The sequence below is a fragment of the Sinocyclocheilus rhinocerous genome, unplaced genomic scaffold (genome assembly GCF_001515625.1).
Source record: "Sinocyclocheilus rhinocerous isolate Xijiao unplaced genomic scaffold, SAMN03320098_v1.1 scaffold119, whole genome shotgun sequence".
In the NCBI taxonomy this organism is placed as follows: domain Eukaryota; kingdom Metazoa; phylum Chordata; class Actinopteri; order Cypriniformes; family Cyprinidae; genus Sinocyclocheilus; species Sinocyclocheilus rhinocerous.
In genome coordinates this window covers 1,713,648-1,738,288 of record NW_015654491.1, presented here as the reverse complement: position 1 = coordinate 1,738,288, position 24,641 = coordinate 1,713,648, and the positions used below count along the sequence as shown (strand labels likewise).

General features: G+C 36.3%; 2 protein-coding genes across 5 annotated transcripts in view; both read right to left on the bottom strand.

Moving 5' to 3' along the window:
• The window catches only part of LOC107717120 (serine protease HTRA1A-like), a 22,386-nt gene extending 19,931 nt beyond the window's left edge, over positions 1–2,455 (bottom strand). The window contains exon 1 of the mRNA XM_016523784.1: positions 1,794–2,455. Within this exon, the coding sequence (XP_016379270.1) occupies positions 1,794–2,259 (466 nt within the window). The 5' untranslated portion in view covers positions 2,260–2,455. The remainder of the gene's footprint in view (positions 1–1,793) is intronic.
• Positions 1–24,641, bottom strand: part of LOC107717121 (pleckstrin homology domain-containing family A member 1-like) — a 25,097-nt gene extending 456 nt beyond the window's left edge. Inside the window, exons 1-13 of one of the 4 annotated variants that reach the window (XM_016523787.1) lie at positions 24,496–24,641; positions 18,027–18,220; positions 17,882–17,938; positions 17,732–17,777; positions 15,885–15,982; positions 14,011–14,133; positions 13,064–13,207; positions 12,896–12,964; positions 12,213–12,277; positions 11,533–11,596; positions 11,184–11,273; positions 10,021–10,095; positions 5,742–7,407 (exon numbers count right to left, since the gene is read on the bottom strand). In XM_016523787.1, coding sequence (XP_016379273.1) covers positions 7,099–7,407; positions 10,021–10,095; positions 11,184–11,273; positions 11,533–11,596; positions 12,213–12,277; positions 12,896–12,964; positions 13,064–13,207; positions 14,011–14,133; positions 15,885–15,982; positions 17,732–17,777; positions 17,882–17,938; positions 18,027–18,167 — 1,281 coding nt within the window. In that variant the 5' untranslated portion in view covers positions 18,168–18,220; positions 24,496–24,641 and the 3' untranslated portion in view covers positions 5,742–7,098. Of the gene's footprint in view, positions 1–5,741; positions 7,408–10,020; positions 10,096–11,183; positions 11,274–11,532; positions 11,597–12,212; positions 12,278–12,895; positions 12,965–13,063; positions 13,208–14,010; positions 14,134–15,884; positions 15,983–17,731; positions 17,778–17,881; positions 17,939–18,026; positions 18,221–24,495 lie in introns of those variants that run through there. The other 3 variants (XM_016523786.1, XR_001637287.1, XM_016523785.1) reach the window with 3 other exon arrangements.

Genomic DNA, 24,641 nt, shown 5'->3' with positions numbered 1-24,641 from the left:
CTTTAATGTTTTGTAGTGATCATGAGTCTAATTGATGCCTCTGCAAAACATTTCATATCATGTCACTGTAGGCTCCAGTAGACAGCAAGGCAGTTAACTAGGTTTTAGAACAGCGCTAATATAACGGTTCAAGGTGCGATGTGAGACTGGAAAGCATTTGGTGGTGTCACTCCCATTCCCCTTCTTGAGCTAGCGGTGTGCAGGCCATTTCCTTCAATAACAATCATCCAAAACCCAAAACAGACTAAAACATCTAGTCTTGCAGGAGGGTGCCTGGATGACTTACTTTCTGCTTCAGTAAAAATCTGTTTGCTGACGAATGCATAAGACTCACAATATGACCTAAATCTGCAGCCAGCGAAGGAGAAGTGTACAGAGATGTAGGCAGAACTTCAGATCCAGATGCAAATGACATCATGAGCTCTGCAGCACAGTGTGTTTTCTTTAGGTGAGGCCAGGACTTGGAAGCCACAGACCTCTCACAGCTTGGCACTTTGCTTAGAGCCTTTATTAGGCCAATATGCAAAGACTAGACGCGTCAACGTTTATGCCGAACGTATCCTAAATATTTAAGCTTCTAAAGAACAGGCTTTGGAGTGCTCATACTCAATAACTGACATGAGGAGTTAATCCTTTTTTTTTGCACAATTGTTTGTGAGCCAACAAGTGTGTGTGAGGATTCACCATCACAAATCCACTATCCAGATCAAGACAACTATCCACTTTCAGCCACAATTTAAGAGCCAGTGTCTGCCAAAATGAATACATTGAGGCTCTTTCAGTAAGAATAATGAAGGAACAAGGAACAAGATAAAGAGAGACCACATTTCATCTCATTTAAGGATATAAAATAGGAACTTTATAATTTTAATGCAATCTCATAAAGTTAAACCCTTTGCAACCTGCTCAAATTAATCTCTAATAACCCATGAATAACCTATCTCACACAAATACACACAAACACAGAAATTAAGATGTGGGAGACTTCATTTTAAGAGGTGAAACGGAATATTCTAAGGGCACACACACATATTCCCAAAAGGAGCACACAAGCTGCTTTGGTTTTTGTCCATTCACAGTGGTCTTGATGGGTCAGACTGTATTTGTGTACCTGATGAGCAAGTGCTAGAGACTTATGCAGTAAATAAGATGCATGGCTGAAGTTGGGCACTGATCATTTTACACTCAGTTTGACCTTGTGGATCAAGAATGGCCCCATGTTCATCATAAACATGATAAAACAGGCACAAACACATACGCTTTACTCAAACACAAAGTTTCTGTTACGGAGACATAATTTTGATGTTTATCCAATTTGTTTATCAACTGAAAGGCACTTTCCTCCTTATATGCCTACCAAATTTGTCTAAAATTTAGTCTGTCTGCTGTTTAATTGTATAAAAAGAAACCAACATTGCCAACCAAGAGGGTTTACAAAAGGAACAAGATGGCAAGAATGGGGTGCACTGCACAGTTTTGCAGACGTTTTTGGCCGATGATGAATATACCATCCGGCAAAGATGTCATCTGCATCTGTTGCCAACATCTGGACTCTCCCTCTCTCTTTCACGCAACTAATCCATCATTCTTTCTCTCACATCTATCTATCTATCTATCTATCTATCACATGTGAAATTAACAGTAGTTATGAAAGTATGTGAATGAAAGTAATACACATTGTTCATTAATAGCCTATTATTTCGTACTCATGTACTTATACTGTACCACTGTAAAGAGTGTAAAAGGACAGGTAAACTGTGCTCTTCTGTTTGTTTGGGTGAGGTACTACTCACCCGTCCCACACGCTCCCCGCTGTATGAAGAGCACCGGCGGTTGCTGCAGACTCTGCGCTCGGTTACTGTCCCGCTTCAGGTCGCATATGTTCCGATAGGAGACCCCGTCACTGCCACACACCGGGTCGCTGCTTTTACACACACAGATACCGTGTTTCCCTCTCCTCCTGACGGTAGCGGAGTAGCCCACTCCTCCGGTCACGGAACACTCCAAACCCTCTCCACACACCGGGTCCCCCAGCTTACCCACCCCGCCGCACGCCTCTCCCTCTCCGGATGCGCACACCAGGCAGCAGTTACAGTGATCCATCACCTGTCCTGTCGGACAGTCCTTTGGCATCGACGGACACATGGACTTATCACACTGACTTGGACATCCGCCGATCACATAGCGCTTAGTGAGGCGCGCATCAGCTTGCAGCGATGTTACCAAGACGCAGATGCAGAACAAAGTTACCCAAATCATGTTGATCAAAGTTTAATAAACAAGGAAAGCAAATTGAAAACTACGCGGTATTTAATTTCTAACTAGACCAACTGAGCTGCTGAATAAAGCGGGAATAATCTTTGGACCGAGCTGTGTAAATGTGGTGCGCCGGGAGCGAGCACAATGCGCGTCTCTTGAGTTTCTGCTGGCGCAGCGTTTATAAAAGCGCCCCGGATTCCACGCGCACACTTCACCACAATGACAACAGGCGCTGCGATTGGCCTGGATGTGGGAAAACTCTCTAAGACTGATGTGCAATCAGAGCAAAGCGGTCTCTGATGAAAATCCAGTTCCTGAAATTGTGGCGAAAACCTACCTCTGTATAAAAACACATTGCTAGTACCATGGTAACAGTTTTCGAAAAAACTAAACAAAAAAACAAACAAATAAATAAGTAAAAATAAAATGATTGATAGATAGATAGATAGATGAAGGATCTCATGTCTCATAGATAGAACTATTAAATTGACAGAACTATTAAAGGATGTTTCTGTAATTTTGTAAAGGTATAGTTCACCCAAAAATGAAAATTTGCTTAAAATGTACACCATGCAGGCCATTCAAAATGTAGATGATGTTTTGGAAAAATGTAACATCATTTGATCACCAATGGATCCTCTGCAGTGAATGGATGCCATCAGAATGAGAGTCCAAACAGCTGATAAAAACATCACAATAATTCATAAGTATGCACGACTCCATTCCATCAATTAACGTAATGTGAAGTGAATAGTTGCCTGTTTGTTAAAAAAAAATCCATCAAGACGTTTTTTTTTTTTTTACTTTAAACCGTTGTAAATGGTGCTTGATCTGTGCATATTTCTCTCCCGATTCAGACAAGACGCCTTTTTCCCTGAAGAAAAATGCCTTATGGTTATGTTTAATACAAACACGGAGCAGACATTTTTGAATGTTTAACTATTTTAACCATAGTTTTAACAATGTGATGTTTTATGAAGCAATAACATACATGGAGACCAGGGTACAGAGAACCAGAGAACAGTTTCAGTATCTGTAAATATTATTATTATAAAGTAATATTAATATTATGTGGTTATCTAGTTGCTTACCATATTTCCAGTTCTCACCAGCTGCTACAGATGGAATGAAGAGGAAGGATTTTTAGGAAAAGAAAGCAGCAAACATATGTTTAATGGAGTTCCAGGAATATTTTTTTAAACTTTCTATAAATGCAATCTCCCTAAAACCTTTTAAGCTTTTACTCAAGACTAGAATTATAACAACTTAATTCTAATGACTCAGGTGCCAGTAGTTAAATGTGTAAAAAACCCACAGGAAGACAAATAAACTAATTCCTATCTACCACAAACACACAGCAAGAATGTGTATCCGGGCCTCTTTCTATGCGTTTCCATTGTTGTTATGGAAAACTATCACATTTATGAATCTAATGGTAAACAGACCCCATCTTCCAAATAGCAAATTAATTGAACCTTGCAGCAAAAAGCTTGCAGCAAACAGAGTCATTTATTTGTGGCAGGCTGAGTTTCAGCTACCTGCTATAATTTACAGGCGCTTGAATTAAGCCTAATAAACATTTTTGTGGTAACGCATGGAGTGCAGCGTTTACGAATGAGAGTGAGTCCAGGAATTTTACAGGCCTATAATACGTCTCGCAGAGCTTGTTCGCACACAAACTAAATGTCTGAGATTCTAGTGGTAGGTCTATATTTATGATGCTGCATGCCCAAAAATTAATTAAAAAATAAAAATAATTAGTCTAAATACTGACTTTAAAGGGGTCATATGATGCGATTTAAATTTTTCCTTTCTCTTTGGAGTGTTACAAGCTCTTGGTGCATAAAGAAGATCTGTAAAGTTGCAAAGACTAAAGTCGCAAATCCAAAGAGATATTCTTTATAAAAGTTAAGAGACAACCACACCTACCTAAAACGGCTCGTTCTAACACGCCCCCACATATCTACATCACTATGTGGGAAGATTTGCATAACGCCACCCAAATGTTCACGCAAAGAAAGAAGGCATAACTTAGCCTCCCGCATACTCTAGGCCTCCGGCCTCCGCTCACTCAAGGCCATGGTGTGTGACGCTGTTTCGTTGCGAAAGCTAAACTACATTGTTTGGTCTTCCAAAAGAGCGGGGCATAGAGAAGAAACAATAATGTACAGTATGTGGAAAATAATGTTTGTTTAACCTTAAACCGCATAAACACATTTCATTACACCAAATACACAAAATAATGTTCTTTTTAGCAGCATCATATGACCCCTTTAAACGCTTTCACTGACCAGACCCTTGGGCTGTTTTAGTGCTGGCATCTTTACGAGGGGTTTGGCCATGGGAGAGGCCCCTGGCCTGAGGTCTATAAGGCTGGGTTGTTTTTGTGGTTAAGTGGAAACAAAAAACTCGAAGAGGGTGATTTTATGGTTTTCCTCGTGAACAAAGACTATTAAGTTGGACACTTCTGACTAATGATTTAGTTATCACTTCAATTTCAATGACAACAACAACAACACTGAAACGCAGCAAACACCATACTGTAGGCAACTTGAAAACACAGCTAAAGATGGCAAGTGAACAAGAGAAATGTTGCCTGTACTCTTTGCCTGTATCCCAATACAAGCTCTTTTCAGGCAACATAAATCTGTTAATTAACTTAACAGTGGTTTTAGCATCTGTTATGCATGAGACTCCAAAATAATTATTATAACAGAAAGTGCTTGAACTACCCAGTGTATCTATTCATATTTTGAATTAGCTTTTTTCACTTTTCATTTTAATGTTGCTGTAAGTTTTAGTAAATTTATGTGCTTTTCTAATTTTTATTATAGCTTTCATTTTTTAATTTTTAGTATTTTAAGTCCTTCAACTTTGTGAAGGAATTTTCTAATATTTATATTTTATTTCATATTTAATAAAAAATATTTTAATATATATTAGTTTATCTGTCCATTTTTCTGAAAAATGAAAAGTCACAATTAATAACTAGCTTATAAATACCTTAATCTGGTTTCCTGAAGTGTTCCTGCAAAAAGAAAGCAAAACAATTAACAAGGGGCATAGAGCATGAGGTCAAAAAAAAAAAACCTTTCCATGTGACAATAACTTTGCATACACAAATTAACATTTACGCTGCAAATGGTTCACTGAAGAAATAAATATCTCATACAGAAAATTACAGGACTCATACAGATTTGGAATGACATTAGGGTGAGTAAATAATGCAATTTTCATTTTTGGGTGAACTATCCCTTTTAAAACTGTTATTTTGACTGTTGTGCTCTACCTTTTCCCAAAGGCCTTGCGAAATCTTGACAACAAAATGTTTGCCAGCATTATCCCAGCTGATGCCTTTGCTGTTGGTGACATCACTTCCTTAATGTGACAGTTTTAGTGAGGTAAGTGAAAATTTACATGGGACAACACACAGGACATGTAAAACCATGGATGTATTTTGACAACTGGACTGGACTATTATAGGGCCAAGAATAAGTGTTTTGATAGTTTGCTCAAATTACCTAATCTATTTAAACAGTATTGCAATTAACAAGTCATGAGTGGAGTTATTTACAACAGTTTAACAGGTGTTTTCGACAGTAGATTTAAATGTCCAACAGAGGGCAATAAAGCCTTAGTTTTCAATAACTGATGGTAACATGAGTCCAGAGGAAGAAAAAAACAATATCAAAACATTTCACATATGTAAATTCTTTGTATGGAAAGCTAAAATGTGACATTTAAATCAACAACATAAATTCAGACTTGGTTTATTGCTTTTTCTTATAATAAATAATATAAACAAACAAGATTAAAATGGTTACAGCACAAAAAAAAACAAAAAAACAACGGGGGTTAAAACTGCCAGACCTTTGAGAGAAAAAGACGCAGGCACTTTTTTAGACAGAGGGCAAAAATGAATCAGTGCAAAGATAAACATACACTGAAAAGCATTTCATCATAGTAGTCATACTCAAATCCCAACAACTCACAAAAAACAAAATGAACAATCAACAGCAAACTCTCACTCATATGGTCAGACATGTACAGTCATACCCAGAATGCCAGAAAATGACAGGGATGTGGGCAGATTATTCAGCATTAGTCTACTCGGCTTAACTGTATCCAACACATTGAGTTATTAAATAAACTGTGCATTTGATTCGTCGTTTAGCGAAGCAAGAGACAAACAATAATATCACAGCTACAAGAATTCAATTCACCTATATGTGTAACTGTAGATAAAAGATGTCAGTCAAAATAAACCCCCAGTTTAGTCCACAGGATCAAATTAGTCACATTAACAGCACATAGAATAACTTTTAAAAATAGGAAACTGTACAGAAAAAAAACACAGGAAAACTGAAGTACGTTCAGTAATGCTCAGTAAAGGGGAATTCTTGGATATTAACAGGAAACACTTCACACAAGCACTCAAACAGCCCTTTCCAAATTCCAATCCATGGGATAGCACAAATTTTCACTTCCTCCGACACAGTCCCAGAAACAATTTCAGTTTAGGTGATATTTAATCCATATTCCTCAAATGTTTCTTTTCTTTCAGCACTTTTCAATAGACGCTCAAAGGTTAGGAGGTACTTTGAAGAATCTTTGGTGTCTGATTCATTGTGGTAGTGATCCTGTTTTAGATGAACATGACTGAAGCTTTTTATCCGACATAACCTGTTATAAAGTTCAGAATTTGGTCAACAGGTCGGGTCGAATCAGTTTGGATCCGAACGCCTGGTCATCCATCCCCAAATCATCCTTCCATCACCTAGACTCGGCACACACACCTTAATATTTCAGAGTTAGTTGTAAAAGTTTAATGTAAAACTGTCAGACCTCACTGACAGGAAGATCCGCACTATCCAGATCAAGTTGGGGCAAAGCAGCGTCACACATTCCAAAGCTGCTACGTCGTCGCCACGGCGATTCGTGAGTCACTTGGAGAGGCGGGTCTCTTGCAGTGACAGGCGGGCGTGTGGGCGGGGCAGGGGCAGCAGGCTCATGAAGTGCTCGCTGTCCCATGCCAGGCCTCGTGGGACTACGGCATTCTGGGTTTGCTGACACAGCAGGGCTGGACGTCCAGGAGATGGCGTGACTCGTGTGCTGGCGGTAGAAACAGGAGCCGCTAACAATGAACTCCTAAATGGGATGACCGAGGGAGAGAATACATCTATGTAAGTTCTGGTCTGAATAAAGCGTTTTTAGGAAAGCGTTAAGACTGATTCAGTGTGGTAATGTCTGAGAGCAGTCTCAGCTGTGAGTAAGAACATCCAAGAAATGTATTAGAAGTTTAAGATGAGCTTGGCAAAAGAAGGTGAGAAGTACCAGAGCCAGCAGAGCACCAGAACAGAAGTGTTAGTACTCAGAGAGCCCAGCTGTCCCACTCACTGGAAAACACAACATGAGAGAGAACGTGAGAAGTAGAGAGAGGTAGAAGCTGGACTGAACAATTGATTTTCCTAAGAACTCAGAAAAAAAAAGAAATTAGCCTTCTTTTGGCCAATAAGTTTCATAAAGACACTGTCATTAGCCAGATTTTGACAGCAGCCCTTGTATCACAATTCTTAAATATGAGAACATGAAGCACATTAAGAACATGAGGTTTAATAGCATCTCTAAACTTAAGCTGGAGTAGAAAAAACTTTTTTTTGACTAATTATTATTATTATTTATTTATTTATTTAATTCCGGGTGCGTTAAAAAGATCAAAAGTGACAAACAAACATTTATAATGTTACAAAATATTTATTTTTCAAATAACTGACATTCTTTTAAACTTTCTTTTCATCAAAGATTCCTGAAAAATGTATTATTGTTTAGGAGCACAACCTATATTATATTATATAAATATTGATCATATTTATAAAAAAAAATGTTTGAGCAGCAAATCAGCATCTCAATGATTTTGTGAAGGATCATGTGATACTGAAATTTTTAAATAAACGAAAATGGTTGTACATTACTGTTTTTTACTAATTTTAATCAAATAAATGCTATCTTGGTGAGCATAAGAAACTTCTTTCAAAAGCCTGCAATATTGGTGCATACATTACGAATTTTAAATGGATTATTATTGTATTTCAGTTCAACTATACACATACACATACACATACACATACACATACACACATACAATATTCAGGATCTACAACAATGGTCATTTTGTATCAATAATAGTTACTCTAATTTAAAATAAATAAATATATCTATTTTTAACAAATAAAATCACCTTTAAGTTTTTATTAGAGGGAATAGAAAAATATTGAGATTAGGGTTGCAAAAGGGGGGAAAATTTCCGGAAACTTTCCAAAACATCCCTGGAATATTCCAAAAAAATCCTTGAAAGTTTCCAAAATTTCTGGAATATTTCTGAAATTTACTGGAAATTTTCAACCTTTTTGCAACCCTAATTGAGATGTGTGTTAAATATTGTCAAAGACTGAAAAATTTCAATTATTTTTAAGCTACATCGCCCAGCCCTAGGTAGAAGGTGGGAGAGAGAAACAGAGGTAAACATAATGAAAGAAAAGAGTGGTGTGAGAAAGGTTGAATGACAAAATGAATATAAGAACGTAAGTAAAGGAAAGTCGACAAATATTGAGACAAGGTTGAAACTGCATCTGTGTTTAGAGTTACAAATGAATCCAGATATAAAAATATTATCATCAGTTTGAGAACTGCAACACAACAACAACAAAAAAGCATCTCAGTCATTGCTTTTAGACTGTCCAAAACATTTGACCTAACAATCATGTGAGAAAGCACAGACATGTCTAATCTAATAACAGCAGTGATTGAGGACCTGATGTCCAAGACTCGAGGGTTTACCTCACAAGACAGAAAGCTTACTCCCAGTCATTACTGAGACGTTTGGATGACTTTCATGAAACAGACACCAAAATGCAACTTGAAACACTAAAGCACACATAACCTCATCATAAGACACACACAAAATAATGAGCAAATTTGTGAGGTTTGGAAATGTGTAAACAACAATGCATTAATGTGCTTAAGTTGAATGTGTATAACTTTAAAAATAATGTTATAGAGAAGACAACTGAACGTTTTAAAATCAATGATCACATTACCAAAAGCTCTTATTTTTATCCAATCAATTTCCAAAGGATAAAATAAAGTTCTATTTTAAATTTTTCTCTCATCTAATATTCTTTCACTAATAAATATCACATAATGGAAGCAAAATGGGCCATGAATATAGTTTTGTGTTTATTTTAATCAGTAATTACCAGTTTGGATCATCATTTAGGAAGGTAAAACAAAAAAAAACAAAAAAAACAGCAAATAAAAGTCAAACTTTATGAACCATGTTGCACACAACGATAAAGAATAATGAAATACAGATGAGCAAACGAAACGTGTGAAACATGCATTTTGGGTGTGTAGCAGGAGACTGCAGTGGGCTGGCAGAGAGGCTCAAGCATTAGAAATGGAGAAGTGCGTCAATAACTGTTAGTTCAAATGAGGGAGCCACAGGGTTGAGAAGAAACATGAGAAAAAAAACAAAGGTAGAATTAGCGGGAAAACAATGCATTTCTGGAATGAACTGTTGAATAAGTTTATTTCTGCATTTGAACTGTTAGGTGTGCGCATATGTGTGAAGTTATTCTGGAAAAGCGAAGTGGAAAAGATTAAGCTACGAGAGTACGTCCGCGTGCGAATGTGCGTTAGCGACTCCTCTAAAGCGAAGCGAGGAAAAGGAAACAAGGGGCGGATCAAAGGGGCGGAGCTCACATACGTGCTGCCTTGAGTGACACGTGGTGTGTATCTCTGAATACAGGGGCTTGAATGCCTTCTGGCCTGACGCATCTGAAACAACATTGCAAAGCTGCATTAGAGGAAGTAAGGGAGAAATAGATACAGGCGCCCCAAAAAGTATTTGGACACTTAATGTATGAATGTCATTGCATTTATATATATATATATATATATATATATATAAATATATAACAAAATATCAAACCAATTGGCATCTGCAAGAAAAAAAAAAACTACTAACAAAAACATTCTTACTTTTGAACAATACATCTATTGTTTTTATGACTTAAAACTTAAAAGTTTCTAAATGCATTTTATTGTGAATGATTATTGTGATTATCTTATTGTGAACAATCATCCATGCATGTTTCATTTTTTTAAAAGTTTTTTCAAACTAGTAATTTTTAATCAAAATGTTGTAACTCAATCTTCCCCAATCATTTAGACCTCTTAAACGCTGCCCCTTTCTTACAAATGACTGTGAGCTTGCATTCAGATCTGCCTTCATCCATACAACAACCAATGAACAGAACCTAGTCTTCACCCTACATTTTTCTTCTTATTCAATAATCCGTTTTACTTGGAAATACTTGGAAACACAGAAGAAAAGATTTGTTGCTACTTCCATCTACATCGAAATGCTTAGCTTGAAAATGCTTCCATATTCAAAAAATGCTACTTTGTACAGTATTTCTACAAAATATATCTATGACTTTTATACATTAAGTGTGACTGAAGTCTCCAAATACTTTTTGGGGTCACTAGGTTCAGAGGGGAGTAGGAGAAAAAATATGAAACGAACAGATTGTGGCCCACACATAATGAGTGTACTCTCTGATTCCAGAGTGCAATAACACTTCAGAGCCATTACCAATCTTAAACCCAAACCACTGCAGTCATATTATTATTGACTTGTGTTTGTATGTATGCGCATATGTGCGTGTGAGAGAGAGAAAGAGAAAGAGAAAGAGAAAGAAAGGCACATGATTAAACTATATATGTATGCAGGGATTTTTTGGAAAAAATTCACACGCTCTCCACGTGTTCTCGGCTTGACTCATGAATTCATGCTCCATTGTTTTGCTCAGAGGCAGAGTGACTACCTGCTTTTGAATGCATGTGTGCGTGTGTGTACATACAGAGGCTGCGGACCGGCCTGGGCCCCTCTGAGCCACAATGGCTCCTGAAATAGCCTTGATCCAGCTGTGCATCTCCTCTGGACTATCAGCCTGAAGCAGAATGGTAGAATATGTAAAGTTTTTACATATTCTAAAAGAAACAAAGAGATACTACAAAAGTTATAAAAGCTCAAGCTCTGAGCCTGTCTATATGGTTCAGAGATACAGTGTAGAACCTACATACGACACAGTAATATTCATTTGCACAAAAGAGAGAAATCCATTTCAATCATCCCTTTTCATTAAATCTTGAGATCTTTGGACTGTTAAGTTATAGAAGTGCATGTTGCTGCTTGACAAGACTTCTCACCTGGACATAAAATGTTCTGGAGGTTGTGACAACTTCAAAGAGGTTGTCTCGCATCATTATTTCACTGAAAGTGAAAAAGGGAAGATAACAATTTGTATATTAAATCTATAACTATAAATGCACACCTGCAAATCTAAATATACACTACCTTTCATAAGTTTGGGGTTAATAAGATTTAAAAAAACAAAAAAAACAAAATTGAGATAGTAACCTTTTAATGAGCAAGAACACATTAAATTGACCAAAAGTGACAGAAAATATATTTACAATGTTACAAAAGGTTACTATCTCAAATAAACGCTGTCAAAGAATCCTGGAAAAAATATATCAAGGTTTCCACAAAAATATTAAGCAGCAAAACCAAAACTGTTTTCAACATTCATAATACTAAGAAATATTTCTTGAGCACCAAATCAGCATATTAGAATGATTTCCGAAGCATCATTTGACACTGAAGACTGAGATAATGGCTGCTGAAAACTCAGCTTTACCATCATAGGAATAAATTACATTTTTAAATCTTTTTAAAAAGAAAAAAGTGATTTTAAATAATATTTTGAACGGTAGTGTAAATGCACAGTGCAATTATTTCTTCTTGGTATATTTACTTCATATATTTATAGGAATGTTCAGTCAAATAAGATTCCAACGCATATGACTGGCAGACATTCTATTTGTACCTGTGTTTGCACTCCTGCACCTTATGGACCTCCTTCAGAAGAATAATCCGCAAAGGCTCCTTCTCCTGATAAGAGAAATTTAGTGAGAAAAAGACAAAGAGGTCTCACAGAGATAGATCTATTGGCATGGAGTGCTTACTCTGTGCAAGAACCACTCAACTGGACTAAGATTTATCCTCAGCCAGACACAAATGCACATATGAAGCTGAATTACACACAGCTGGCAGCTGCCTGGAATTTCTCAGGTATAGTGCTGTTCATGCTGAGACAGAGCACTGGTATTTGCTATATCTTTTGTTCAGATTTAAAAAAAACCCTCACAGCGGATCTAAATATTTATAATTAATTATAACTAGTTATGATTAATTATTCACATTTCCCCATGAATGAGCAGATTCGCTACAAATGTAAAAGAAAATAACCATTCAATTTATATTATTTCTTTCATAAAACAGCAGTCTAAGGCCATTTCTAACAGAAGAGAGGCTTATTCATTCAAATAAATAGCTTGTACATTTCAGCTTACATGTCAAGATCAACTTGATAACATGAAAAAGTAGCCATTCATTCTAAAATTTTAACATGATTTATTGGACACCTGAACTTGTACAAGGCATTGAGCAGCTTTCAACAAACTATCAGACGTAACTGCTTCATAAGTCAAGAATTAATACACAACATACCAGTTCAGACTTGAAGTAACTCATTGAGTTCTGCTCCAGAACAAAATATCTCCTTTTCCAGTTCTTCATCTGATATAAGAGGAAAATAGTAACCTGTAATGATTTTTTTTGAACACACACAAACATAGTTCCACAAGACCTAGGCTAAAACCAGTCTCTTAGACTCACCAGAGCCCCCTGTTTGACGCAGTATCCTGCTTTAATAACGGTCTGATCCTGCCCTGCTCTAGTGTGCAAATATGGCGGATGGTTTTGAGCCTTCCTCAAGCCCACCTTCTCTCCTCCAACACTGTGTCCCACCTCTCCATCCTGCTGAAAGAGGGGAAAAAGGGAAAAATCAGACACATAAGAACATACAGAAAAAAGTTCAAAACAAGGCATATGGTTTTATTTATTTGTCCTTTATTTTAATACAATTACTTACCTAATTGAGAAGAACTGGGCAGTTACATGCAATTTTTTATTTCATTTAATTTGTTATTATTTATAACCATTATTATTATTATTATTATTATTATTATTATGAGCAGTAGTAGTAGTATTACATGAACTTTGTTAATATAATTTATTCTTATTTATAATTTTTAAGTTAAAAACATTTTCACCATTACCATATTAGTTTTTGATATAGTATTAATATATTTCATTGTTTAATTCAGTTTGTTAATATTAACACTAATAATTATATTGTATTATTATTATCATTATTATTAATACGATTTATGAATATTTAACTTTTTACATAAAAACATATCAACAGTCAAATCTGTTTTTGATGTGGTATTAAAATTACATGTCATTGTTTTAAATTGGTTAATATTAGCATTCAATAATATAATACTGTATTTATGCATTATCTTTATTATATTTTAATACAAGGTAATAATATCTAATATTTCTTTATATTTAACTTTATAAATTAAAAAAAGCATATCATTATTAGTATCATTATGCAGTATCATTAATGTGGTATTAAAATAGTTACAGACAATCATTACATTTCTGGTATTGGTACTGACTAAAAATGTTTGTATCATGACAACCCTAGTCTTGACTGACAGATAGGGATAAAGCAGGTATATATTTTGTGTTTAAGCCTACATGAGTGAGATTACCTGTGTCTGTGTGACGACAGCCACTCCTGCAATGATCTCGGTCTTGTATGGGACCTGTTTCTTGTTTCCATTTGAAGTCAACCTCTGACTCTCAGAGTGAACAGCATCAGATGACTTAGGGACCTGGGAGAAAAGAAAAAGAAAAAGAAAATGAGTGAGAGGGAGTTTTCCAGGACGAGCAAAATCAGGGTAGCAGCAAAAGACTGAAAATGCAAAGCAATGCAACAAAAAGACGGAGGAAAAAAAAGGTGAATGGAGCACAGACGAATTAACCATCAATTGTTAGACTCACAGGATAACTCAACAACTGCTTATTGTGTAGCCCTTCAATCCATCAGCCCACTCTCCAAGAGTGTCTAGCCTACAGTGAGAGCTTTTCCTGCCATTGCATGTGGAAGTGTGATATATTAGTGATACAGAGAGAGTGAAAAAATGTAGAAGAGAGGCAGAGACATTGTAGGGTACGTACGTGTGTGTGTGTGTGTGTGTGAGGGCATTCTGAAGCTATGATGACTCAGAAGTGAGGGTCGTTCAAACAATACAATTTCCCATTAGTCAGCCAAGTGACTCGCACACGGAAAACGGCATCAGGATGAGGAACGCAGAGCTTAAACAGGACAGAGTTTTTTTTGTTGTTGTTGTTTTTTTAGAAACTTTCAGCTTCCCGTGCGTATGTATGTATGTGTTTGCCTGCACATGTACTCAGAGAGGGGAAGACGATCCCAGTTAGGAAACTTGATGTTTTATTGTGCTGATGTGTTTTCTTACTGTAATTTGCCTGTAAATGCTTGAACTTTGTTATTTGGGTTACCTTTAATAGATAAACTCCCAGACAATACTAACTAGAATTTATCTCCCAGTGAACAAGTCTGTAGTGTTAACAGAACCACTGACACTGACTGAATGAACTTGTTGAATGCTTTCATTGTTTTTTTTTAATGTTCCTGTGCGCAGCAGTCTGGGATATCAGATTAGCATGTAAGCTTGTTTAATAGCTAGATAACTAATGCAAACAGTCCAGGATTTAAAGAAGCTTGAAAGGGAGACAAAATAGCTAATTTAATCTATATTTTCATGCAATGAAAACAGAATACAAGGGTGAATAAACTCTATTGTTAAAAAAATATAATACTTCTATGTAGCAAGGACACACAAAAAAGAGACAGTAAAGACCTATATGTTGTTTAAAAAACATCTATTTCAAAAATAAATGCTGTTCTTTCAACTTCCTATTCATCAAAGAATCCTGAAAAAAGTATAGCAGTTTCAACAAAAATATTAAGCAGCAAAAGTGTTTTCAACATTGATAATAATAAATATTTCTTGAGCATCAATTTAGAATTTCTCAAGGATCATGTGACACTAAAGACTGGAGTAATGACTGGTGAAAATTAAACTTCATCACAGGATTAAATAAAATATGAAAATATATTAAAACAGAAAACATTTATAATTGTAATAATATTTGTTTTTGTGTGTTTTACTGTATTTTTGATCAAACAAATGCAGCCTTGCTGAGCATAAAACATCTCTTTCAAGCATTATGGTAGTATTTATGTACTGTTTATTTATTCTGATGTAATTAAATTATTATATTACAGTACATTTCAACTGCAATTAAGTAAAATTACTTATTATGAGAATTAGGGCAGCACAATTTCAATTATTCCTTTTGATACTGTAATCCCACTTCATAATTCTGATAAATGTGTGATTGGTTATAATACACAATTCGTTTGATTATTTATTTGTTTAATTGTGTTAAAAAATAATGAAATTTGGGGGGTTTAGGGTGGTCCATTTTTGTATGGGGTTATATGCATATAGATGCATATTTACGCTCACACTTGTGGATTTTGCGTGTGTGTACTCACTGTGATTTTGGTTGCATTATTGAGCGCGTTGACCCATTCCACAAGATCCTGCTGATCATTAGCCTGCAGAAAGAATTTCCTCATTCCTGCATTGATGACTGTACACAGACAGAGAGAAAGAGCTTAACCCCATTTCCCATAATGCAATGGCCATAACTCTAATTTTGCTGAGTAGTTCTGAGAAATATCAGTGTATCAGAAGGAAAGTCTCAGTGTATTTTTAAAAATGTCCATAAATCCCAAAAGCCCACAGATAGCCTGTTTTAGAGCCCAGCCGACTTTATGGATTATTTGCTCATGCTCAGTCAATAAGGCAGTGCCAATCAATTTCAGACTAAAAAGCTACAGCAAAACAGAACTCGACTCAATTTTTTCCCTGCAATGTCTGTTAATTCAGTGGCTTTCAGTGTTTTTCTGGGATAAAAAGGTGAATGCTAGAATTCACTGCATCACAATAAACTCCATTGTGCAAGTGCAATGTTCATTACGCGCAGCTGTACTGAAATTTTTAGCCTTCTACCAACAGTTCTCACTCATGCAAGTGACACCATTCCGTGTCATTGTATGGTTCAAATTTTGCTGATAGCATGCATTGATACAGTGTTTATATAATATTTTTTTCTAACAATGACATTTTGAAAATGATTGCTTTGTGTTTTTTTTGCGACTCAAACCAAAATGAAAGTCATGAATCACTGACAATCTTTAACTCAAGTGAGCTGTTGCAAATGGATAATTGAGTGAGTTGAACCCGAGAACCAGATCAGACCGGTTTTGTGAACTGAATCAACTAATTCATCTGACCCAAAAGAAGTTTTCGTCATTTTAGAGTGTCACAGCCACAGAGTGGCAAGAGTTTTTGTTTTGTTTTTTCTTTCATTGCGCATTTCATGGAAGAAATATAGTCATATGGGTTTGGAAGATGATGAATAAATAACTCGTAAATAATAAATAATGAGTGAACTATTCCTTAAGCTATATCTGGTTAAAAGCAACCGTTAAAAAGTTAGAAGTACTGGTGGTTATTTTTGAAGAACTAAACCAATAAACAAGGATTTCAAAAACACTTCAATATGAAGTTCAGGTTACTACAGAAGCATCCTGCAAAGAGCAAGATTTTAGAAGCACATGTGCACACATACACACATCTATCAAGTGACCAGACCACCGTTTCCTGTTTCCACTCGTGTTGCGCAGAAGGTTACCATGTGCACTGCAGTAACCAACATGCAAAGCAACACAAAAGTTTGCGTGTATAAGTTGTGAGAACGAGTATGGGCTCAAAAACATATCAAAGTGTGTGTGAAATAGAAGAGTAGGACAAAATTTTAGGTAGAGCACCACTGCATCAACATACTACTTCAATCCATTCGCAGAAGTACAAAAGCAGTGCTTACAGTAAAAACATGATCTAAAACCAAACTTATAAGCTTTCTGTACAGCACCTAGCCAGGATTCAAACCACAAACCCTTCAGTCAAGAACCGAGGCTTGAGCTGAAATTTTCAATGCCGGTTCACATTAAGTGAGATGTACAAAATAACATGAAAGTGTTATATGAATAAGATAAGAAGAAAATGTTTTCATATCTTATGTAGTCTGATGGCAATTTTGATTCTCGGAAAGTTGTTCACATTTTCAAGCTATTTTAAAATTGTAAATGTATAAAATATAAATAAATAAAAAAATTAAGTACATTATTAATGGACAAAAAAAAGAAATAAAACTTAAAATATCTGGCTTACACCTTTACAATAAAGACAGAAAAAAAGAAATGCTCAACTACATCTAAAGCATCATAACAATGAGTGTGAAGTAAAAGTGTGTATAGATGTGAGAAAGTCTTACCAAAGCAATATTCAGCTTTTGGCCTCTGTTTGGTGGCATCACTGACCTAAGAAAAGAGTGTGGGCCTTGTAGCAATTTCTCAAAAATCAATGACACAGAAATGGGAGAATGTTTGAAAACTACTGTGAGTGTGAAAAGGTGGCAGCTTACCTTGGATATGTAGGTGAGACTGAGGGAACCTACGTGTTTGGCACCTACAGGCAGGTTCTAGAAGACCAAGAAATAATATCACTCTCAGATAGTAAGTCAGAACCTACATTACCCAATATCCATTTAAGCTTTAGACAGATCATACCTGTGGGTTGTCCATGTACCAGACCAGACTACCCTGCTGCGTGTCCAAGATGAAATACCGTCGCAGGAACTTGCCGCTGTTCTCCAATTCTTCGATGTCCAGGAAACCGCAGATGCGGTTCTGCCGGTCCACGTAAGGCATGTCCACCTATCTTCACACTACTCATTCCCCCCTCTCTCTGATATCAGTAACTGCTGAAGACAGAGACAGAGATGGAAAGGGAGAAGCATGAGATAGGATACAAAGATTGGAAAGAGTGAGAGAGGTTAGTAAGACTAACAGCAAATAAGCTGATGCCGTTATGTGGTTGTAAAAATTCCCCCTCCCTCCTTGATGACCCCTCTCTCTTCTTTTCACTCCCTTTCTTGTGCTCTTTCAGCTGAAAAATATTTTCTTTCTCTGATGTGTCAAAGTCAAAGTCTTCGGCAGAGAATATGAATCACAGCACTGCCTTGCATTAGTAACTGACAAGACCATATATTATTATTTTTTAATTAGGAGGAAGGAAAAGAGTACAACCACGGTAAATTACCTAATGAAAACAAAAAAGTAAGAAAAAAACAACAACTATATATGAGAACTTTAAGAAGTTGCAAATTGTATAAGAAGAAGAAAATACGATTTTGGAAGAATTAAAATTTTTATTTTCAATTAAAAAAAATAATATTATATTATTATTGTAAATTCAAAGGAATTTGTTTTGTCCTCAATTAATTATTGTGAACTGATGAGCAGTAGTTCATAATTCACAATACATCAGCGTGATAGTTCAGTGTGAAAGAAATTATAACTTTTATTCAGCAAGGAGGTATTCAATTGATGAAATACTTGTATATTGTTACAAAAAAAACCTATTTCAAATAAATGCTGCTCTTTTAAACTTTCTATTTATCAAAGAATAAAAAGTAAGCGTGTTATGGAGTCCAAAAAAATATTAAGCAGTACAACGGTTTTAAAAATTTATAATAATAAGAAATGTTTCTTGAGCAGCAAATTGAATAGAATGAATTCTGAAGGGTCACGTGACACTGTAATGGCTACTGAAAATTCAGCTTTGCCGTCACAGGAATAAATTACATTTTAAAATACAATGAAATAGAAAACAGGTATTTTAAAATCGCAATATTATTTCACCGTATTACTGATTTATTGTATTTCTGATCAAATTTAGTGTACATAACTACATATTTTTGCAACATGCACTCATGCTGTATTAAATAACATTCAAAAACATTCTGACAACACATGAATATGGCACATAATATGTCGGACTGGCAAAACCAAAAATAAATCCACTATTCTCCTCTTGTATTCTGAGGGCAGGGGCATTAATGGCATGAGTGTAAGTCATAAACAGACAAAGGCTGTGAAGGAAGACAAGGCCTGCTGTGTCATCGCCCTACATAGGCAACAACGACCATGAGTCACTTGACCAATTAGCATGGAGCACTGTTCTGCCCCACCCTGGGTTCCAGAGCACAGAATAAGCCCTATTCTTCTAGGTTTTAAAGTATGCAGGCCTGTACCATCATAAGCAAAACATGATGTATAGAGCATTTGGGTTTGAACAAAAGCACACATTCTCATTCTGAGCTGTTATCGGCTGATGTGCTGCTTATCAGAGCCTGCAAAAGCAGGGTATCAGCTGGAGAGGATTCAGATCCCGTATTCTCACTCTCCTCCTCCTGATTTTCATTTTAGATTGGGCAGATAGCCTCCAAGACAGGTCTGGTCACGTTCTAGACAGGATTCATTTTGTTTTAGACTAGACCAACCACATTAACACACACAAAGAAGTTAAGAGTCCAAACTCTTTATCTCTGGATCTTAGACGTGTGTGTGTGTGTGTGTGTAACAAGGTTAGAATTACATGTTGAGCTTAATGTATGTTATTTGATGTGTTTTAACACAAGCACACGCGCTCACTCTCACACACACACACACACAAGAAGACACTTACTACACATGTTTAGGTTGGTTTGCATGCGCACATCCTTCTTTGAATCCCTGATTAGAAAACAAATCTGCCATTTCACTGACAAAGATGAACGTCATAGATAAGGCACATGAAACACCACTTTAACCTGGACTGTGTTTTTGCATGTGCACAGCACAAGACATGATACTCTCTGCGACCTAATTCACTCATATTATATTAGACTTGTGCCGGTATTCGGTAATGCGATATATCACGGTAATGAATATGCACGATATTGTTATCGTGGGCACTTCTAAATACCGTGAATAATTATATATTACAAATTATTCCGAATTTTGAATGCATTTTAAGAATACTTTTCCCATCAACTGGTCAAAATGCACAACACCGCTGTATGCTGCGTGAAAGACTAGTGCGCACTCTGTTGTAAACAAGCGTGGACATGAAGCACATGGCGGAACATGTGAGAGACGCTCTGGATGAAAGCGCACTTTCACTCTCTGACAGCAGATGGCGCTAAACTGCAGAAATAATAATAATAATGAATAATGTTCGTCACAGCGCCAAATACTTAAATATTTAGACTTAATAGGCTATTTATTTTCTTTTTTTTTTTACATTTTAATCTGGACTACAACATGCCCTAGATATTGTTTGAAAGTGTTTTGATTCTTTATTGTTCGGTCACACTTTACATTAGGGCTTCATTAGTTAATTCATTAGTTAACATAAACTGCCAATGAAAAATTCTTCTGAACATTCATTAATCTTAGGTATTCCAATATTTAATAACAGGATGTTAAAATCGAGAGTTGCAGCTGTGTTATTTAATGAGCTAACATGAACTAAGACTTGTATTTTTTAAACAAAGATTAATAATTTCTGTAGCAAATGTAGCTATTGCTCATTGTGAGTGTTAATGCATTAACTAAGGTTAACTAATGAGGTCTTATTGTAAAGTGATACCTATTGGTCTTTATAGTTCTTTTGCACTTTAATCTGTGTAAAACTTTTAACTTTGTACATTTTTCTGTATTGCTTTATTGCTAAATGTTCAGTTATTTTTGTTATAAGAAAAAAGTTATTAAACCTGTTATACTGTATTATGACAGCACTTTTTTTTAAACTTAATTTCAATATCGTGATAATACCGTATACCGTAATAAAAGCATTAGCAATTAATCGCAACATGAAAATTTGATACCGGCATATCCCTAATTATTATACACCAAAAGTTGGCATATTTGCATTAATTCAGCAATTCAGGCAAAACAGACAAGAATGCACACCTCACACATTTGTTTTGAACCAGGTGAGGTTGTCAGAAAGATTGCACCAAGCTCTTGCCCTTGAGCTCGTTTCAGCAATTGCAAACTTGCACATAGACACATTAAGGTTATTACAGTTTTTACATTTTCAAATTTTGTTACTATTTTAAAGGGTTAGTTCGTCATCATCAATTACCTTCACAATTACCTGTCACCATGTCATTCCAGACCCAAAGACTTGTTTTATGTTTATTACTCACATGACAATGTTTCTAATAAAACCTGAGAGTTCTGTCTGTCCATTAAAAGTCCATCCAACCAAATCTTAAAGAGATTTAAAAAAAAAAATTATATTCAGAAAAAAATTTTAATAAACTGCTCGAATGCCATTTTTAACTTTTTGAAGCATCAAACGTTTGATGGAACACTTTCAGTGGATGGACAGAAACCTCTCAGATTTCATTAAAATATCTCAATTTTTGCTTCAAGATGGAAGAAACATCTTATGGGTTTGGAACGACATGAAGTTGAGTAACTAATAACTAGTCTTATTTTCACACTTCAGTTTAGTTTTATTTCAATAACAGCTTAGTTTTCCGATATGGATATATATTAGCCTACATATATAATATGTATGTGTGTGTGTGTAATATGGATATATTTCAATTTCATTTCAGTTATAGTTGTACCAATTATAGTGAAGGAATCAGGAACTAACATAGTTGCTAAAACAAGCAAAATCAGAGGTTTTTAGTTTTCTAGTTGCTTTCATAAAGATTTTTTTTCAGTTTACGAATATATATTTTTAAATCTTAGTATTCAATAATGAGCCTGACATAAACATAGAAATGTGTATGTAGACTGTGCACATCTGTACAGTAAACAGATCGGTTCCATCTGTATTAAACGGATATCTCAAGGACATGCAGAATAAATGGTCTCTCCCTCTTTCCTTGATTTCTCTGTTCATCAACTAACCATAAGATAAACTCCACCAACATCATGAAATCAAATGAAGACTGGTCAGGTGGTAAAAATGTTGAAATCAAAGAATGCTTCTCTCAAATGAATGTAAAATAGATGCATTAAACAAAACAACTCCGTATGTCTACTAAAACATGTAACAGCATCTCGATCTACAAAAACATGATAATTGAAAGTGTAAGTGAAAGCTGATGTTGGATGCGGTCAACATATTGTTAAACCAAAGCCAAATGTTTGCTGACCGATCCATTCACCATGCCCGTTTTCAAACACACTAACAAAAAGTGATGTCCTCAAACACAATGACCTGTTACGCAACATTTCAACACATTTTAAGTCTGATGTCCATTGGTTGGTCTGTGGTAAAGACAAGCCGAAATCACTGACAATAATACAAAACCATAACTCAGTACAACATCAGAGATGTTGCCACAGCGGTTGATTTAAACAGGGGTGGGCAAACTTGGCCCTTCCAGGTCACTTTCCTTCAGAGTTTAGCTCCAACACTAATCAAACACACCTGAACCAGCTAATCATTGTCTTCAAGACTACTAGAAGGCTACAGGCAGGTGAGTTTTATCAGGGTGGATCAAATCTCTGCAGGAAAGTGGCCTGGAAGGGCCAAGTTTGCCCATCACTGATTTAAATGGTTGAGTTCTCATACCCAATTCCCATAACGTTTCCAGTTGTTTGTGGTTACTAGATAATAAACCTACTGTTTAAACACCAATGACTGCACCTCTAATAATGACCCCTCTGTCAAGCTCCTGATGTGCTCCACACTTATCGGCCTCATCCAGGACAGTGACGATTCTGCTTACAGACAGGAGGTTAAAGAGCTGGCTGACTGGTGCAGTTATAGTGGACCCCCCACTCAGCATCATGAACAGCACTGTAACAAAAGTGGAGTCATTCAAGTTCCTGGGCACCACCATCTCTCAGGACCTGAAGTGGGAGTTCTACAGACTCCACTGTCAAAATGCCCAGCAGAGGCTCTATATCCTTTGCCAGCTGAGGAAGTTCAACCTGCCACAGGAGCTGCTGAAACAGATCTAGTCTGCAGTCACTGAATCCAACCACTGCACTTCAATAACTGTCTGGTTCAGCTCAGCTACCAAATCAGACCTTAGAACGGGGGTGTCAATCTCAATTCCTGGAGGGCCAGAGCCCTGCAGAGTTTAGATTCAACCCTAATTAAACACACCAGATCTAACTAATCAAGTCCTTCAGGCTTATTTGATAACTACATGGTATGTGTGTTGGAGAAGGGTTGGAACAAAACTCTGCAGGGCTCCGGCCCTCCAGGAATTGAGTTTGACTCCCCTGCCTTAAAAGATTGCAGCGGATAGTCTGGACTGCTGAGCAAATCACTGGTACAACCCCCCCCCGCTCTCCAAAAACTGCACTCATCCAGAGTGAGAAAAAGGGCTAGCAAAACTATTCTGGACCCCTCACAATCAGGCCACTTCCTCTTTGAACTGTTGCCGTCTGGATGGCGCTACAGAGCACGGAGCACCAGAATGGCCAGGCATAAGAACAGTTTCTTCCCTCAAGCAAGCCATCTCATCAGCAGTTAACTTGCCAATAATCGTGTAATACACAACACTATTTAGCCTATACATTTATTTATTTATACTTATACACACTATACTTATTCACATTTCCTTGCATTTGTACATATCATACCTGTACACACAAATACCATCTGTTGTCTATTTTTGTATATTGTGTATTTAAAAAAAATATTTGTTGTATATTATTATTTCCTATTTACATATTCTATTTTTACTATCTGTGTCTCGTCACTGTAAACTGTTTGTGCTTCTGTCACCTAAACAAATTCCTCGCATGTGTAAACATACCTGGCAATAAAGCTCTTTCTGATTCTGATTCTAAATAGGATCATTCAGAAAAGCCAGATGAGATCAAATCAAAATAAGAACGAGATAAGAACGAAAACTGACAATCAATCCATCAACACATAAATCTGGAAGCATGCTCACAGTTACAATCTAGCTCTATAAGATAAATATTATCCTTGATATATTATCTCTATTTGGATAAACACTGTTATTGTATTACAAGGATGATGCGTCTAAAATCTACGTCTGTCAGTTAGCAACAGCGCGGAAAAGTCCAACCTCGCCCTGTCTCCATTTAATCCTGCCATGAATCTACAGCAGGATCCGTGTTTACACTTTTAACAAAACTCCATATCCATAAACGTACTCACACAGAGACAGCTGAACGAATAAGGGTAATTTCTCAAACTACTCACTCGTTTTATTATCGCTGAAGTGGTGCGGTTCAGCGCATCTCCTGCTCGTGGCCCCGTTCACAAACTTCACGAGTCTTTTTCCTGTAGGAGCGGAAGTGGCTGTATACGTCACTGCGTCAGGTTATTATTTTTTTTTGTCTTTCTGT